This window comes from Dermacentor albipictus, chromosome 1 (assembly GCF_038994185.2).
Source record: "Dermacentor albipictus isolate Rhodes 1998 colony chromosome 1, USDA_Dalb.pri_finalv2, whole genome shotgun sequence".
Classification (NCBI taxonomy): Eukaryota; Metazoa; Arthropoda; class Arachnida; order Ixodida; family Ixodidae; genus Dermacentor; species Dermacentor albipictus.
Window position 1 is genome coordinate 433,148,395 of NC_091821.1, and position 20,385 is coordinate 433,168,779.

The 20,385-nt window shown below is 42.4% G+C and overlaps 1 protein-coding gene across 6 annotated transcripts in view; it reads right to left on the reverse strand.

Annotated features, from left to right (window-relative positions):
• Ziz (dedicator of cytokinesis protein Ziz) overlaps positions 1-20,385 on the reverse strand; it is a 200,005-nt gene that overhangs the window by 49,026 nt on the left and 130,594 nt on the right. For 5 of the 6 annotated variants that reach the window (XM_065440172.2, XM_065440187.1, XM_065440179.2 and 2 more), the window contains 7 exons: positions 20,081-20,281; positions 16,478-16,624; positions 15,568-15,651; positions 12,743-12,863; positions 9,505-9,531; positions 2,890-3,068; positions 1,402-1,732 (listed from right to left, as the gene is read on the reverse strand). In XM_065440172.2, the coding sequence (XP_065296244.1) occupies positions 1,402-1,732; positions 2,890-3,068; positions 9,505-9,531; positions 12,743-12,863; positions 15,568-15,651; positions 16,478-16,624; positions 20,081-20,281 (1,090 nt within the window). The remainder of the gene's footprint in view (positions 1-1,401; positions 1,733-2,889; positions 3,069-9,504; positions 9,532-12,742; positions 12,864-15,567; positions 15,652-16,477; positions 16,625-20,080; positions 20,282-20,385) is intronic. The other variant, XM_065440158.2, reaches the window with a different exon arrangement.

Sequence of the window (20,385 nt, forward strand, 5' to 3'; positions counted from 1 at the left end):
AAAAAAGGCTTCTTTTATTACCTATCCCTCAAAAGCATTGGAAACGTCAATAATATACTCTTGCGCAGCTTGGCGTTTGAGTGAATTATCTAGTTGAAATTTTAATACATTTAAGCGTTTTGCATTTGTCCGATGCTTAGTTTGATGTTTATTGTTGCTGCCGTACTTTATACACACTCCTTGGAAAGGAATTCTGCTTGGAGCATGCAAATAGTCAAACTTCAAGCCACATCAAACCTGAATCGGAGAGAGCCATAGAATACCAATGTACAAGAAAAGTATGTCGAACCGAATTCTAATACTGGATCTGTTTTTACCAGGGAGGTAACGCTTGTTTTATTTTAAGGTCCTGGCCGAGGTGTTATGGTGAAACTGGAGTGAATGACATGTACACATGTACACCCCAAAAAATAAGAATAAAGGTTATACCAAATATAGGAAATTTATGATCCAGAGACAGTATCAGCCTGTAGAATTTTTTTTCAAGTACATGAGGTTTTTTAAATAGTATGGTTACTCAGAAGACAAACAATAAGGAGAGAGGCTGTTCATAGAATTTTGACTTTTTACTGGCCCCACGTGCTACAGCAGCACTTTTTCTTTTTTATCATCAGAAAGCTGCAAGCTATTGCAAACTGCAACATTCACATGAAAACAAGCTTTTCCATGGCATTATTTTTGTTCAACATGGCACACGTAGCTGTCAGTGCAGGAGAACTAACACATTACAAAGCAAAATGCAAGACATTTTACTAATAGTAGTGTGTATGTCACAAATTTTGTGGATGTATGTGTATTTACTCAGCAGAATACTGTATTAACCATGGATGCCTCATTCTTACGCCACCACCGATTTCATCCTCGGCACAGAAACGATGCATCAAAGTTATGCTAATATCAAACACAGCTGAGCTCAATGTACCAATGAGTTCAGTATGCCATGTTTGCAAGCATAAGCATCGTGCTTGGAGCTGAGGAGTGAAGCCACTGCCCCCCAAAACAAAGACTACACGTTCCTACTGGTTGAACACAAACTTTTATTTCCCGCCCAAACTAAATATTAATTGTGATGTTTTATGCAAGTAACAGCTCAATCACTTCCAAACCTTCTGCACAGTGTGTTTGTTCAGGCACTTATTTGCTTTACGGTCACATCTCAGGCAAATGACACTACTCACTGCAGTGTGGTGTTCCCCTCCTCCCCCCTTCCCAAGTTTTCATGACGAACAACATCCGGAACGTTTTCTGACAAGACTGCTAAAGTAAGCTTTGATTGTGCTTTCGGGGATTGGCTTTGTTTCTTTTCTCAAAGGCTGCACTTTCTTAAATTCTGTTTCAGAAATCGGAAAAAGAAACAAGCTGGAGATTGGATTCAATTCAAATGGAAAGACTTTCACCCACCTTGGCCAGCAATGATGGATAAGTAGTTTGAATCCCGGTTGTGGCGCCCAGAGCCCGGCAAAGAAGCTGGCCCGTCGAGGGCCACGCTGTTGCGGTAGGACGTCACGCTCTGTGGTGTGCCCGGGTCTTCAGCGACTGCAGCCGCATGGTTCAGACTGTCTGCCTTGCTCATTTTACGAGACGGTGACGTGCCAGATGCCGTTGTGTTAGTTGCACTCGGAGCGGCGGAGGATGGCTGCTGCTGTTCTGTGCTGCTGCTGAAACGGTTGATGTTGGCCAGAAGCACGGAGATGAGGGGCAGGTAGAGTGATGCGAGTCGAGCTTGCTGGGCCTGAGCACCGAGCAAGAAAGACGGAGAAAAATTTGTGAAGTCTTGCACACTGAACGCAGTATTACTTGAATGTTTGCTTCTTATGACCTTTTTTTATGCATGTATTCAGGTAGCGTTGCCCCATGCTTAGTATCACTGAGCACTTCACAATGAACTCGATGAAAGTCCAAATGATGACTGCAGCAATGCTATGAGATATCACGGCACTGAGCCCCATAAGTGATTAGCAAAGCACTGAATAAAAGTGTGAAAAGCATTAAAAAACCAGGCCATTTCATAAACAGCAACAGATGTCATAGGTGTTGAAGAGAGTTAAGTGACAAGGCTTTTCAAGTAAACAAAACTCTCCTACCACAAATTATAATAAAAAAGGGCTACTCAAAGAAATATCTAAATCTAGATGCAAGGATTGTCAGCTGTTAAACAAGATACAAACTATAAACTGCAAGCACTCACATAAAAGCTTCACTCTCCACGCTTTGTAGAGTATTTCTGCTCAACTACACAGTGGCGCATGCCGTGCACTAACCTAAGAGAGCTGTCTCTAGTATAAAGTAAAGAGCTGATCACGCACATTTTTAAACAATTTGGTGATAAGCAAACACAAAAAACAAACTGTTACAAGTATGCATACTTTTTAGCAAAAGTACATATGCACAAGCAAAATGTAATTACAGCACTGGCTCTCAGTTATAATATTTGTGCAGAGCAAGACACCCAAAGCTCTGTCATCATTTGCAAAAATGGCCTGCTGATTGGTCAGATGTCCACAGCAGGAGCATTACTGAAAACACATTGCAAAACGCACCAGCACCAGAACACATGCTGCCATTAATCCAAATGAAGTGCCAGCTGAGATGAGTCAAACACTTGTGCTGCGTGCTGCTCTATTTCTCTCCGTGCATTTCATAATGTACATGCAGTGATATGTATATGTGCAGTAAGTTGCCAAGCTTCTTCAGCCTGGCATGAGCTGCAGGCTTAGAGCACCATCATGCACCCCAATGAGAGATTCCTACTTCCTAGGCACCACTTGTCCGGCTCTATTGCCCTGTCCCCAGTATAACTGTATTTATTTTACTGTATTCACTTCAGGTTCACTTTTGCTGCATGTCATGAAAGCCTGCATGGAAATTCAAGCCCAAAGACACACATACCTTCCCCTGGTAACGGTCGTCAAAGGCATGCTTGGCGAGCAGGTTGCAGACAACACTGATGGCTCTCTGTCGAACTTTCTGCACCTCACTGAGTGCTGCCCGTAGCTCCAGCAGAAGGGCGCCCACCAGGAAGTGGCTACGACAGAACTCTTCCGACAACCGGTACTCCATCTCGTAGTCTGGCAAGTTGCCATTGGGAGGTGCGGGCCACAGAGAGAATACAATGAGAACACGCACCTACCAAGATACTACTACAATACAGTGCACCTTGAATGGGTAAAAAAAAATGTTTTTTTCTTGCATAAAAAAAATCTATACTACTTAGAATCTTTGGTGAAGCCATAGTAGTGGAAATAAAAGATAACATAATACTAAGAATGAAATAGCTTAAAATAAACAACATAAAACACAAGACCGGACACTACAGATGCTACTGGTAGTGCCTGCGGTGTCTGATCTTGTGTTCCTCGTGTTTGTTTTTATTTGCGTTACTATGATTTCACCAAGTAAGTAGCCCAAGAACAAGTTATCTTACTTAGCACGTGATAACAATAAAAGTTGGCATATGCTTACAGCCCCAGCCTCTGTCTCACATTTATTCCCATGTTTCCTTTGTGTTCATGTTATCTAAGCAATGAAACATCCTAATACATAATGTTCATAAATATTGCAAATTTAAGCCATACTGATGAATATTCGACTAAAATGGTTAAATTCTGTAGTTCACGCAAATTACAGGTCTGCAATCAGGTATACTGACAGCCGTGCCTTTCTGGTACCAAAGTGCAGCAGCAGCAATTTGATTGCAGTTCTCTGCACACATGTTCTATGCAACACATTGAAGCTATTATAAAAGCCACAAAAATGTTAGAAAACAGCTGATGCTTTAAACGAAGCTCGAACCCTTCAACTCTTTTATGGGCAAGAATGATGCTTCATGACAAACTTATTTTTACTATTCCTCTACTTAGCTTCACAGACGTCAAATTTATCAGGACAGCTTAATGTGACACACACTTGATCAAAATCCTGGCCCTTGTAAGCTATAAAATTAGAGAGGTAACCGAATTGTACATACAGTTGATGGATTTGAGGGTGGCATGTACAAGGTGGCCCTGTACTTGTGCTCTTAGTACAGCAGTAAATGTCAGGGCACTTCTGTATCTTACTACCCCTTGTCACAGTCATGCTCTCTAAGAATAAGCTTGGGTAGCTGATAAACAGTCCATTTCCAATGGCAACTGTCGATACACAAGTTCTGCACTATCAATTAGCTATTTTCACAGGTAAAAATTGCGTAGCATTTGCACACTGGCTCTCCATCAAGCTATGTTGATTGCTCTATGCAGCTAATTAAATATAATATGTGTCATCTTTGACAGCAAACCAAACGGTTGCACTTCTCTGTCATAACATAAACAATTATGAACACTCATTTTGCATTTCAAAACACTCTCTTTAAGCCAAATACTCTAAAGGAGTTTCAAATGAGTAGACACATCAAAAATAATTGTGGCATTCACTTAATAAAATCAGTTTCTTTTGCAATGCACCTAGCTATTGAAGTTGTGAGGTGTTCGAAACTTGCACAATAAAACACACCACACAATTCTCTATACGATTGTACAACTACTACATTTTCTTTTGTGAATGTCAACTGCCAATGAATTGAAATAAATTTGACCACCAAACTTAATTTTCTTTCAAATTTTGAAATTTGGCAGCGCTAAAAACATTATAAAGTAGGAACAATGGCCTAATTTACTGACTAAGCTACAGGCTTATGGTCACTTGTGCATGCATAGTCTGTAAATTTGGTGGCTAGACTTCACCGATAGGAAGAGCTGGCGGGCTGCAATATGAAGCCTTCACCGTAGCTCTAAAACTCAAGTAACACAGTATGGTGCAGCCATCTGTGATCAATGTGCCGAACAGACATAGTAGTACAAGGCCCACAAGTCCGAAAGAACAAGCACAGGCATAAAGCAAGTGAACATAAAATCATGAAAAATGAGCTGCACTTGTCCAAGGAAACATGGAACCAATTAAGTACCTTGATTTCAAAAACCAAAATCGTCAATTCAGATCACTTCTTAATAAAAAAAATGCCAAGGCCACTTGAATATTACACACTGGCCTCCACCATAAGTGACAGAATTTCTATCAATTGTTCCGAGCAAAACAGAGCACAAGTTGTAATTTCAATGTCTCTACTCCTTTAATGCACACTATTAAAAAAAACATGAAATACAACTGCATGACAAGATGATAATGAGTCATGATGGCCAGTAAATGATAGCAAATGCAGTTAAAAAGCCAAAAATATAACACCTTAATGAAGACAAACACGCAAGCCACCCTGTATTGCCAAAGTTAAACACAAAGCGCCTTCCATCACCAGAAAGTGTTTACTTGCAAATATAAAACCAACACCAGGAAGAATGAAACTGCGAGGCATGTACAGTTACTTATGAGAAAACCCAAGTGACAACAAGCCCTTTATCTTCTGTTATGTAATTGTCACTTCAAAGCACTTGATCACATCTAACGTTAATGTCTTCTAACTAACCCACTTGCTCTTACATACTTTAATACTCCTGTCCCACAAGCAAATTTAGTGTCATTTTGAGCGGGTGCACTCCGCCACTAGTGTCATTCACATTCTGTCATATGGTAACACTTAGTGACACTCGCTGCAAAATGCACTCAGCAGCGAATGTGTTCAGCAAACTCACTTCACTGCATCCAACTATGTAGCCTTGGTAGCAATGCTTAAAATACACAAACTATTATTGAAAGCACATTCGGCAGTAAACTTAAACCACCTTTTTTTTTGAGATTGGAAATGTTTCAAGTTAATGAAATGTACTATACTGTAAAAAAGCTAGCTTACTATTCTCGATTTCAGGCTGTTTTTGTGTAATGGCCGGGCAGTTGGTTATGCATGTGTATGCCTGTGCTAGTAACCTACCTATGCAGCCGTCATTGTTATTTTCAAGTTTAGTGAACACAAGTAGTGCTTCAATAATGACATGTTCGGACGGGGAGAGTAAGGCGCTCACATATGCGAACTTCTTTGTCGTTCTACAGCCAAGCTGACTGTGCATCGCTTATGTCTTTAGCAGAAGTGCTCTTGAATATGTGGAATTGGCACGATTCTCTCTATTGTCTCAGTGCATGAAAAGGTGAGCAAAGTCTCGAAGTGGTCCCTAAGTAATGAATAAGCACTGCCATAACACACTCCAAATGTTCGTGGTCTATTCTTGAGCCACATGCAATAGAATCCACTATTTTCCCTCTGCTCGCCGTAGAGGCAATGCTCTTTTCTCCTGGCTCGTTATGATTGATAATGCTATTGTGGTTACAATTAATTACTTCAGTTTCAATAAAGTTTATTCGAAATGCTGTCTTTTACTATAAGGCAGTTATTTTGAAAATCATACTTAAAATAACAAATATATGTGTTGCCTACTGATTCTCCCATCGCCAGTGTCGCCAATTCCAAAGGACACTTTTTCCTCGTGTATCAGCGTGCTGCCAAAGTGACACTCGGTGTGCTGAAGTGCACTCGCTTAAAATGACACTAAGTTTGCCCTTGTGACATGGGTACTAACTAGCGCAGAAAACGACAGCAACATGAACAGTTGTTAGACGGTGCTCAACCTGTGACCGCCCCTTCATGTTGCTGTTATCTTCCGCGGCAATTTAAAGTACGCATCTATCCCAACTAGCCTAACTTTCTACCTTATTGCTCTTACAACACTCGTTTGTAACAATATATTTGCTATACGTATACAGAGGAGTTGTACTAAGGTACACTACAAGAAACATTCGCACCGCACCTACAGCCTTAAGATCTAATTGACAGGGAAGAAAAATACGTGCTTCCATACTTTCAGGCATAGGATGTGGAAACGACAAGGCAAAATTATGTAAATACTATGCAAAATAAGAGATAGCGAAAAAGAAAGATTGCCTAGAGCATGTAAAAACACAATATGTAGCCCACGAACTCTCAGCCTTGATGCTTCTGCATAAAAAGCAGCTAGAAAGCCAAACTACTAAAAAAGATACGGCCTCGCTACAGCTAAGCATGTAAACAAAAGGATAGGCTCTATATTGAAGCATGCCTCTAATGAATGCATGGCTTAGGCCAGCTGCAACTAGAAAGAAAGCAGCAAATGCAAAGGCTGTGAAATCATGCTGTTTAGAATAAAACTAAATTTCAAGATATCAACCACATATGCACAAATTTGAGGTATAAAAACAAGCCACCTTTGGCATACAACCAACTTTACTGGCTTTTAACCTTTCAAAGTTTTTGCATCTGTTACAAAATTGCTCATCCCTCCATAAATGCAGCTTAAAATGAAGTAAACTTCATGAAAGAGAAAAAAAAGAAGAGCATGTGCTGCCCAAGCCTTTGTGCCATAGCACCGTCTTTGATTATGTGCTATGGCCATAACTTTATTCGTGGATTTATTGATTTATGGCTGTCAAGACACCACAGCTTGTGCCTGGGGCCTAAAACAAACATCTTTACCCACAACAAGTCGCCGTATTTGTGGACACTGCAGTATTCATGTTTTTTGGCAATAATATCACTGACTTAAAGAGCTGAAGGAATGGAGACTACACAGAAATAAACAGTTTCCGTGTAGCTCTTTTCGTTTCTCACACACTCATAGGTTGTAAAAAACAGGCAAGGCCTTCCATTCAATAAACAAGTTTCTTGAACTATACTTATTTTGCAGGTATGTGTAAGGCTCTCAAACATGGCAAGAACCACAAATTTAGCTTTTCATTGGATTTTGTCAGTTTGATAAATTGTCATTATTTAAAGTATTTACATGCTCAAACAGGTAATCCCTGACAATATCTGCTCTCTTTGGTGCCCGACTGACTCGAAATGACAGAGTAATTTGAACTGTTTTGCGCAATGAAACAGAATGGTTTGTGTTTGTACTATACTACTGCAGAGCCCACAGTTGTTGGGGAAAGTGAAAGGCTACTCCACAGCAATAAAACAGAAAGCATTAAATACATTTCAACACAAGCTAAAAGCACGTATCCCGCATGTTCCCCAACAAAACTTCTGGCAACTGCAAAAAATCCTGTCACCTTAGTTTCTCAAGCAAGCTAAGCTAATAAAACAGAATGACATGTGATCAATTACTACTAACAAAGAAAAAGAAACTAGAAGGAACAGTCTATGCATACAATAAGTGACATAGAATGCAGACTACAAGCAAGCAGGGTCACCAGTCACACTTGGGCACGACTACACACACCTCTGAAAATCAAGCAGCAGCAATAGCACCAGCAGCCACCTCTATCTCAGCCCTCAGCAGCCCAGCAGACAGCACGGCTAATGAGCTACAGTTGCACTGGACACAAAGTTTGCTATGGCTACTTGGAGGAAAACGTAACTCAGCCACAACATCCAGGCAATGTGTGCTGCACGACCTAATTTGTACTGAAAGCTCTAGCGAGAATTTTTAATTCCCAACCAGCTTACGCGCCTGGCCAGGAAGTTTTTCTCACGTTATAGAAAATCTAACACCAGTTGGCTCTTCCTTAATTTCTGTCATGTACAGACCGTTTAACGTGCCTTTCCAGTATTAACAGAAACTCATCTCACTCCGAAAAAGAAAAAAGGTGTTTTATTTGTTTCAAAATGCCACAGATGTATGTCAAGACCCTAGCAGACCACAGGGAATGTGCATTAGTAAACGGCTGACATTTTTAAATACAATTTTTGTGTTTTACGTGTCAGAACCACAATCTGATTATGAGCCACACCAAAATGGGCTCCAGAATAATTTTGACCACTTGAGGCTTTTTTAACGTGCACCCAATGCATGGCACACACACACACACTCTCCGTGCCCCATTTGAAATGTGGCTGCCGCAGGCAGAATCGAATCCGCAACCTCGAGTTCAGCTGTGCGACACCATAGGCACCGAGCTATCGTGGCGAATTAACAACTTACATTATAATGTGTTCTTGTTACATGATAGTTTCCAATTACACAGAAGGAAAACTTGGTGACAACTGCATTCAATCACTTCGTATCTTCGTCATGGCAACGCATGGCGTCAAGCACTTTCCTTGGCATTCACAGACGAGAAAGCCATCACAAATAGCACCCTCGTGAATCACACTGTCACTGTCACTAGCCCTTCTTGTACATACAGGCACATAGATGTGCCTGCTATTGCGGTAACTTCTGCCTAGTTTTAGAACATCACACCCCGTGTCAGTCCAAATAACAAGGCTGTGTTGCCGATTCCCTCCAAGTAACCTTCCAACTACTCTCCAATGACCAGAGTTCAAGACGCACACACACACACACACACACACCACACTGCACGCACAGTGAACCACCAGTCTCGCACGTGCACGTCACAGCAGTTGCGAGAACGCCAGCACCAGAGGGAGCCGCACACGCAAGCGAAGGCCTCAAGCAGGATAGGGACACACCAAAGACGCAGAGAGGAAAGAGCCGTGGCAGGGTGATCAGGGAGGTGCAGGGTGTTCGACCATTTTGAAAATGTCTGCTTCCCTTAAAAAATGCTCTCTGTTTACAAGCCAGTCAAGAGTGGGCAACTTACCGCCCGTTGCAACCTCCTCGCTTTCGTCTGCTCCGCAGCAGATGCAAACATAGTGCAGAATGAGACAACAGGGTTTGGTATGTTACTATCAAGAAGTTACAATGTATGGCCCCCTAAACTGTTTACTCTAAAAGAAAAGCACTGTGCTATATGCACCTCTGTGTACTCATGATTTCATGTGGCTCCGGGAATGGATTAGAGGGAGCCTACACCTAATCTAATCTATTGCATCAACAATACTGAAAATTGCACAATTACAGTAAAACCTCGTTGATATGTTCCCATTAAGTACGCTTTCCCAGCGTAGACGTTCGCAGTCGAGAACACAGAAAATGACCCCATAGAGTTACGCTCATTTTTTACCAGTTCATACGTTCCCAAAAAAACACAATTTTTCAACATCAACATTCAGTACATAGCCAAACTGTGATTGTATGATACGTTTTTTGTCCGCTACATCCCATGTAAAGAAGAAAATGTGGGAGGCGCACGCAATCAAAAGCAGTGTATAGCTGCCCGCCATGGCAGCTTCACCGCAATACTCGCCCGCCCTTCTCACGTGAAAACGACGGCACGCACTCAGTTTCTCATTTTGGCACCAGCAAATCTTCTCTGGGGTCGTTGCACGCAGCACTCAAAGCTATCACCGCCAATCCTATTGTGATAAGCATCTTTGCCTATCTGTTTCACAGAGTTTGGTGCCATCAAAAACGTAGTGCATGCTTTTAATAGGTGATAACCAAAATGTGTTGTAATTCCCTGCTGCAGACTGCAATCGTAAACATTTTCCAGCACTAGATTCTATGCGAACAAGAAAAGGTGCGAGGCGTGTGCGATCGAGAACAGTATATAGCCGCCCGTCTCGCATGAAAACGACAGCGCCCACAGTTTCTTATTCCGGTACCAACAAATCTCTGCTCAGGTCGTTGCATGCCGCATTCACAGCTATCGTCACCAAACCTATTGGGAAAAGCATCTTCACCTATCTGTTCCACAGCGCGTGGTGCGTAGTGCCATTGGTAGCGTACTGCACGCTTTTAGTAAGCGATAATCTGAACGCGCTGTCATTCCCTGCTGCCGGCAGCATGATGTGGGCATACGTGATGTTTCGCTTCGACGGCATCCAGCATCGCCCCATCAGCTCGGTGCATGTCAGCATCTCATGCTGCAGCGATTCGCGCACACTTCACTTTACATAGGAGTCAACTATAGAAAACAGTTGAGCTTGTCAAATTTGTTAGCAGCTTCAGATCGTACGCCTTCCCAGTTAGTATGTTTTTTACTTGGATTTCTTTTTCCAGAACATATGATCGAGGTTTTACTGTATGACCTCTTCTAGTTTGCCAGCTAGCACCAGTGTGAAATGTGTAAATGAAATCATCTAGTATTACAGTAACCTCAATACCTCAGAATACCTAATAGCAATAGCTGCCAGAGACATTTATGTTAAAGGGACACTAAAGGCAAATACTAAGTCGATGTGGACTATTTAAATACCATTCCAGAAACCTCGCAACGCTTGTTTCGTGCCAAGAAGACTTAGTGTACAAGAAAATTTTATCTGAAGGGTCTGAATAACTTTTTCGTAATTCAAATCTTCCGCCGCCCAACTGGGGGAGTGGCGACGTTGCATACGCCCTTTGCTGCCGTCGGCGAGTAAAACGGCGCCCTACAGACGGCGGTACTGAGGCAAGACAGAGCAATGGATTTGCCGCTACAGCTGCTTTTTGGTCAAGTGGCGTAGACTGCTCAAGCATCCCGCGATATCACACTGAAGTTGAAGTCTGTGTTACTTGTATTTTGTGCGAGTTTCGTGAGCCAGTGAAACCAGCGCAGCACTACGCGATAACGAAACTACTGAAAGTCAAAGCATGGGGGGTGCAGATTCGAGCGAAAACGAAACCTTTAGACCGCCCGCGTCACTGTCAAGGGTAATTTCAATAAGTTCTTTTTTCTAAAAACGAAACAGAACTGGACTAGTAGCATTTTATTTTGTCTTATAATACAATACGAGGATGTTTTTCGCCAGCAGTGGTTGAGTACTAGTGAAATTTAACTGAGGAGTGCTTTTGTCATCAGGCAAGTAGTTGAATGTCCCAGGGGAGTCTCCAATCACGTCCTGCATTTTTACCTCAATTTCTCGATTATTAAGGCTCTGTTCGTGATCATATTGATGCTTTAGATGTTTTCGAGCAATAATCTATCACCATAGCTTGACTTGCTATTTGCCTTTAGTGTCCCTTTAAGTTCCTTATAAAATAAATATCTGAATGTTCTATGTTAATACTAAGTGGACGCAAGAACACTAAGCGAGCCAACAGAGTGCATATATGTATGCAAGTGCAAAAATGCTTGTAAAGTTCACTAAGCTCGCTGTGTCTGTGCTTTCAGTGAGGAAAAAAATGTGAGGTTGTTTTCCATGTACACGTGTATGTGCAAGCAGTATGCAGACAAACAACTGCGGTGATAAGAAAGCTATAAAGTGTTCATGTGCAAAACAATGAGCACATCACTCAGCTGAACGTACTGCACAAAGAGTGAGTGAGAAAGAGAAAAGTGTGGCTCCTAATTATCATCAAATGGTGCAAATACAAACACTCTCAACAACTTCAGTCAATGCTTATCTTCATAGTACATCAGATATCTACAAACTGAATCTGAAGCTGCAATAAAAATAAGAAGGCACTATGCCATAAGCGGGCTGTAATAACCTTGACCGCTGTGACATCATAGCAGTAAATAGTCAAAATAACACTCGCGAGCTGAAGATGCAGTCTGCTGACTACCACACCTGGATAATCATTTCCCTGCTTATAGGCTTGCAGAAAAAAAAAAGAATCTGGCAAGGTAAAGGTGTGTACAAAAACCACATTATGCCCATACTTTGTGGTACGGAATATATTACATAAACGTCGCATGTAATACGACATTTAATACGATCAAACTACATAAATTATTTTGTCCCACAGAATTTCTGCTTCCTGTTTTTTAAGTGCAGCAAAATGTGGCAAGAAGACGGAGAGGACATCAGCAAGAGGGGACACAATGTGGTAAAAAACACAAGGTATTTTCGGTGGTTAAAACACAAAAATTCACACTGCTAAGCAAGAATAGAGAGAAGAAATACATGTACACAACACCGACATCAGTGCAACAACAAGCAATATAAACAGAAGTTAACAAAAATATATTTAAAAAAGAAAAGAAAAAAAGAAAAAAAGGTAACGCTTGTCAATACCTTTAGAATTCTTTGAGTGTCCTCGGCTGTAAGCGCCTTTCAAGGAAGGTAGGTTCAGTGCAATGAAATGTTCGTGTGAGCAGATAATTTCCAGGAAGTCAAACTTGTAGCAATGAAGTTCCTGGAAAAAAGGGGGAACGAAATTATCTTGGGCATATAAACTGCAGACCAGCAAAGCTCAGCGAAAAAGGAAAAGAAGGAACCAGCGCGCCTATCGTCTGCACCAAACACTCCTTTACGTCAGAAATTACAGGCTACATTTAATAAAGCTTAAACTTTGGTGCAAGAAAGTTTACACTTTTCAGAAGAGAAGTGTAAACAATGAAAGAACTCATGCGAGTTCCAGCCTGGGATAATGCAATGATTCTACCCCTCTGCTATTCGTTTTTGCGAGCCTGGGGTAAAGTAGGGGGAGTGGTGCTCCCCCCCTGTATTTTTACCAGCTCGGTCAGTTGTGAATGGCGGATAAGAAAGAAACAGAATCGAGCAAAGGGACTTCGTGCAATACATCAGTCCTATTGTTTCCTCACATGTTCAGTGTTGACTAAAGGCCAGTTTTGTGTGCTCAGCAGATCTCAGCTGTTTCCTGTACACAACAACCAGAAGATTTATGAGAGCAAAACGAATGTTTTGTTTACTTAACTTGCCTATAAACTCTGGTACATAGCAAGTGACACTAGAAATGTCAGCCCATAGAAAAGTAGACCGTTTTCTATTACAACCAACTGGAGTACCCAGTGCAAGAATTTGAAGAAATGTAAGGACTGGCATAGGTAGCTGCTATGAAAGTGGTTGTGTATCATAGTATTTACCCGGTTCCAACGTGCCCCTGTGCCTAAAGCGTACCCAATTTTCCCGAATTAAAGTAAGAAAATAAAAGTGCGCTTGAATGTAGCCTGCTGCTGATCCATAAAAGAAAGATATAGCGTGCCCCTCACATTCACAATAAAAAAAAATGAGACATGCAGAATTTACCTCAATTTACTGAGCTTTACTAATAAAAGTGGCGTGTCGTTGTTGCCATTTGCACATCATTGGCCACAGATACCAAGATCACAGGGGCAGTATCCTCGAGTTATCACTTTTAGAGATACAGACCTCGATATAATGAAGTTCAACATAACGAAATTCTCGATATAAAAAAGTATTTAGCTCTTCATAACCTCTTGTCCATACAACACCATGTAGCTGGAACCTCCATATAACGAAGCGCGTTTATATGCGGTTTCAAGATAATGAAATTTCCCTCCCGCCGCAAAAGAATGCCGAGACAATAAATAGAAACTTGATTGAAGTACAAGTGGCTGCTTGCAAATGCGCCTCTCAAATTGCGCACCCCGTGACAACAGCGACCAACAAAGTGGAGACGCATCTTGTTCCATATAAAGTTCAAATGCGATAAGATCCTGTTGTGCCATAGTGCTGTGTGCTTTAGGTATGAGTGAAAGTGTACACGGGTGAGACAAGAGAGATGGTTCACGAATGGCGCCTTCCTGTGCAAGCAAAGGGAAAGAGAGGGAGGGGTGCAAGCTCGTGATAACGCTATTAAGCGCATGGAAGGGGAGGGGGATGGAGTGGGGAGGGTAAGTTGGTGCGCCCCTCGGCTGTGGCTGCGCATGGCTGTAAGTGCGGCTGAGAGCATACGCAGCTGCGCGCCCTGCTTTAGAGGTAATCTGCAGCGTGTGCAAGGAGTGAGCGTGCCGAAATGGCATGGCACCGTGTAAGCAGTCTTCCCACGCGTTAAGTACTGGAGGTTGCATAATCTAACGTTTCGGTGACCCGTTGAAGCGAAAGGCAGATGAAGCTTCACTCCCTGCTGCCGACGCTTTTCCTGATAGCATCATCCCAGTGCGGGCAACACTATCAGCCACGAGGGTGGAGTGCATGTGAAAGTGTGGCTGGCTTCACGTTATGCGTACCATCGAGAAGATGTCGTCGACGTATGTAGCATGAACCCGTATCATTCGTTGCCATCTATTAAATTTACCAAAATGAATTGCTTTCTTATTCAAGTTAGTTTTTTTCAATTGCCCGATAATTATGAAAATTCTGCAGCCCCTTTCCGTGTAAAAGGATTGACAACTGTACTTATGAGCATAAAAGGTCGAATTTCAATGCAATAAAATTTCGATATAACAAAGCAAATCGACGATTTTACCGACTTCGTTATATCAAGGTTTAACTGTACTGCTATCAGTTTCACAAGACTGCATCGGACCTGTCGAAGTACATGTGTGACAGTGTTTCTGGTACTGTTCGCAGATAACAACCTTGGCACAGAGCCAGAAATGCTGGTGACTGACTACGACGACGCGTCTGGTGCTGAGTCGCTCGAAATATCACTAAAGTGATTGTACATATCACCAAAAGTTATTTGCCGGGTATACCACTTTAAATCGCAGTGGAGCTCAATATGAACCAACAACTACCATCGCATCAATAACATGCTCTGTGATGGCGATGATGCTGTATCTGATGGCTCTGTGGTTAGCCTGTTGCCAAAGCCACGAATGCAGTTTTGATTTCATATACAATTGCAATGTGCAGGCAATTTACGGACCAAATTTCTCGACAAATAGGTGTGCCTTAGGTTCAAATAAATATGGTGTTGGTACTGTTAAACGTAGCACATAAAGAAGTGACACATACAAAATCCATATATGTCTGACATACATTTGTATGAGCCACCTATTAGTGGCACATATCGAATGGCAGTCAATAACTTTGTTCATGCAAAGGCAAATGTCACACTTAGATTATATCAGTAGAAAGGTATGAAACAAATATTTGCATTTGGACACAGCCCAAAACACATTGGCACATACCATTTCATCACCAGACTTGAACTTCTCCAAATAAAGGTTGATGAGCTTGAACACAAAGCCACGGTCCATCAAGGAAAAGCATTTCTGAGGATTAGGAAAGAAGAGAAAGGCTGTTCCTATATGCGCAAACCAAAACGTAAGCCTTCCCTATTTGTCCATAATTAGGATACATCACTACAAGTAATAAAAAAGAAATCTAGACAATATTGAGACAAGTAAACTATAGCTGAGCATACTAGCTAAGACAAACAACTGCCTGGTTTGGCTGAGACAGCGGATAAATATAAACATGATTGTAGAACAAAAAAGGCTCCCACATCCTTACTGAAACTTTTTAACAGGCTAACTGCTAGCCAAGTGACATAGTCAAAACAGCATGAATGCATGAAACGATATAAGGAAATGGACAGCATATAGTGCTGTGTTGTCTTACCTCATCTCGTGTGTTTGCATTATTTTGACTACAGTATGTACCATCTAGCTTGCAGCAATCCTCCGCTTAGCCAAACGAAAATGCAACAACCTTAACAAACATCAAGAAAGCCTCAAGTCATTTCATTTGGCACAGAATGTCACTGCACATAGAATCATTTCTTCGCTTATATAAGAAGCTTGTTTTTGGTAGAGGTGACGATGGCAAAGCAGTTCTGTGGAAGCCTGCAAGGTGCAGGAAGGTTCCTGAAATGGAAGATTGTCATCCACCCGACTGTAGCATAGAGCAACAAAGGTACAGCTTCATGCTACAGTCAGGTGGATGACAGTTTTCCCTTTCATGAAAGTGATTGCATGAGTACCTTCAAACTTTGGTTTATCACATTTCAGCTCAACTTGATATTCACATTCAGTGCTCCTCAAAATTGATGCCTCTTTCTTCAAATCACACATCAAGTGACCGAGTGGAAAAGCACACCTTGAGGAAATGAGCCAGGCCCTGGTTGGCATGCCTCGTCTCGTTGCGCTGGTCCCTGTGCTTCTGCATGATATGTGGAATCAGGCACTGCACCAGCGTACGCACCCGGTTGTGGTACTCCTTGGAGAAGCGCTCGTGGCGCTGCATCTGGAAGGAGACGAATTGTCAGACAAAGCGGCAAGGAAAGTGCGTCAGTGTGCAAGGCAAACAGCCGCAATTACAAAAGGCATGAAACATTTACCGAGGACTTGTTCTGCAAAAACTGAGAGAACTCAGCACGGCACATCATAACCTCTCTGTTGTTTGCATGACAGAGAATGTGAAAGGCTTTAGAAAAGAAAATCTGAAAACATCTGCTTTGCATGGGTGTGGACTGATGGAGAGGGACAGGGAAAAGAAGAGGGGGAAACATAACGACAGTGTGATATACTACAATGTGAGTCAGTGATACATATGTGCAGTGTATAGTACTACTGTTCAGAGAACGCCTGGCTGATGAGGTCAACATAAATGAAACACTTCAACATTACAATGAGAAAAAAAAGAAACGGTTGGTAGTATCGGTTAGTTGCAAATGAACAGGAAACCAGTCAACAAACACTTACACAAGGGAACAAGTGCTCTAGGGCCCTTTTTGACTTGCTTAAGCGTCTTTTCAATGTTTTTTTTTTTTTCATTCACAACTATGCCAGTTTAGGCTGACATCTGTGCACTAAAATATGATCTGCATGCCTCTGTGCGCTTGAGCTTTAACTGGCAGCCAAACATGTGTTCTCTATAACAGGGGGCTGTACTGTGCAGTGTACATGCTACGCACCATTAATAATATGACAGACATTGTGTGACTGCCAGTTACCGTATTTACACGATTGCAAGTCTACCTATATTTTTTTTTTATTTCAAAATCTGAAGTGGGGGGTCGACTTTCAATCATGGGACTTTCAATCGTCGACTTTCATAGGGGGGTGTCTATAGTTGATGGAAGTGCTGCTGTTCCATTCGCGATGGCACTCCCAGATCGGCGGTGCTTGCAGGGAGTATTGATACCCCATGGAAGAGCAGACACCGCTCATGTAGCTCTCAGTTTGATGCATTAGACTCAACTGCTGGCTACGTGCTACTTCCATGCTTCTTCAGTCGTCATGAGTGCTCCAGGCCCACTAAACCTTCGGCGCTCGTTCACAGCAGCGTTCAAGAGGGCTGCCATCCTTTACGCTGATGAAACAAATCACTGCGCAGCGGGCCGTTAGTTCGATGTTTCTGAACAGGTGGTGAGAGAGTGGCGACTGCAGCGAAACAAAATTTTCACCTGTGACGGCAAGCGAAGAATTTCCCACGAGCCGAAGCCGGGATGCTTTCTGGAGCTGTAGGCCTAGCTTGCGGCATATGTTGCTGAAATACGTGATTGGTCCCTGCCAGTGAAGTGCAACATGGTCATGAAACAAGCCTGGAGCTTTGCCTTTTAAGGACCTGCTCTGCTGTGAGTACAAGTGGCTGGCGGCAGAAGACCACAAACTTACGCCAACCGGACCTGTCAAAAGAGACTCCCTGACGGCTGCGTGTGGTTAGGCGCATTCAGTGTGGGCTGCTGTTCCACATGACGTCGTAATGCGGTCGTTTGCCAAATGTAGAATTTCGCTGGTCAACGATGCACTGTGGGACCGTAAGATGACGATGGCATCACTAGTGAGGATGATAGCATAAGTGAAGACGAGTAGTCCAGTAGCCATGCCAGCTACTAATAAATTTTTGTTATGGAATGCGCCCTCAGGTATGCTTTCCTTTTTTTCCCCCCTGTCCCACACGATATGGGGGTCGACTTACATTCGAGCCGACTTAGAATCGTGTAAATACGGTATGCGAAATCCTTATTTACACAGATGGATATTCACTATGCACACCAACCACACACATAAGCCCATTAAACATGAGCATACGTCAGATGTGTGTTCAAGGCCTAGCCTACACACATGGATGTGCATGGTGTAAAGCAATAACGCACACAAAAGCATGACACACACATATGTACCACACTTACACGAAAAACAAGCAGTTGAGTGAATAAATGTACTCTCCAAACTAGTATTCCAAACAGAATGCAAACTTCTGCTACCACAGTCTGCATGCTTACGAGTGCAGCCAAAACGGCCTAGGCGATGAGAATCGGGCCTTTCTTTCCTTTGAAGGTATGCAATGCTTACTTCTGTACAGGATTGTAATGAACAGCAGATGCACCAGAGCATGAGGCACTTAGGAACATATTATAACACTTGGACATTGCACAGACCAACACTGTCCACCAATGACAGAGCTATAAACTTCAAGCATTCTTTTTTCAGACCAATAGGACTGTTTTTATTTTTATAATGAACCCACTGTGACTGCTTTGTTCATAATCATGTTTTTCACTGCTGCAGGTATAAAATTCCCATACCCTTATTAATCTGCAAAGCCCTTTTCAGCCATATCAAAGTCATTGCTTAAAAATGATGAGGTTTGCCATGATGCAAGTCTATTGATTTTCATTTTCACAGTGTCTCTGGCACATATTCGTGCTTTTACTTTCTTTCTGCTCACTTTCCCAGGCATGCACTTGCACACAGTCACAACACTTATGTTTCTTGCACATGTTCGTGATAGGGTTTTGGAGATGTCACTATCATTCTATATACATCATGTGCTCAACCCACACAAAATGCTTATCTTAGCTCTTGTAGACAGCTAGCAGCTCTGCAGGTATGTGCTGAACTAGGAACTTGCTGCCGTGTACAGAACTAATTCAGCAACACAAACTATTTTTTAATAACTTACAGGTAAAAAACAACCTTGTCAAAAGGGGGAGTGGGGGGTTAACATGTACATCGAACAAAAAGGTTGGAATGCTACACTGTTAATGATAGTTAGATGTTCTGCAGCAAAACAGCTTTATGTGAGCACCTTCGCCTAAGTGGCCTACCTTAATCCACGACATCACAACAAGCAGTGGATCCTGAATCACACATCTTGAACTAAAGCCCCCTATCTAACCTGAGTGCCATATGCATATTACACCCACCTGCATCTAGCACACTTCAGCAGCCATGAAGTATGTGGTTTGGTTTCTTTCCTCATCCCAGTTTGTTCGTTACTCCCCTTGCTCACCAGAATGGAAAACCCTTTGCCACAGTGAACCTGCCTTTGAAATTTAGAGCATATGTCATGCCTTTGAGGCATGCACGGGTATGCACTCAGGTGGAATGCGTAAAAGGCCATCACAATGCTGCAGCAGTCCTGTGAGAATCCACAGTACAATCCCAGTGACATTTGCAGCCCCTTATCAGACTATTCATGTCTACTAACCTGCTTTATAATAAACCAGTGGTGACCTATTGATGACTTAATTGCAAATTATCTGACCGAACCTTGTAACATCGCTACACCAATGGACAAACCTAGGCTGCCGATTCTGATTACATTCAACATTTCCTAACACAATTTCACACAGGGAAAGAGCCCACAGCACAACACCCTTTCTCTAAATGAAATGCGAGAGCACTGCTGAACCTATTTGAATGACTGCGAGACATATGAGTGAAGCAATAAGTGGTGGTGAGACCTACACACCTTGATGCGGTCCGTGTTCATCAGATGCTGAGCCATGGACTTTGCAAGGATCTGGAAGAAGAACCATGACTGGTGCAGAAACTTGTGCACCACCAAGAAGTCAGCATTATCCGGACCCAGCAGTGATGAGAGGGCCTTTGTCAACTCCTCATGCACTGTCGCCTGCTGCGAGCCTTGGGGAGGCTCAGTCACGAACATGTACTGGGAATGGAAAGAAGGGCAAGCACAGGTAAGAAGAATGGAGAGCAAGGATAGCTGTGTGTTGAATGAATACGAGCATCAGCTGCACATGACTTTTCCAGCTA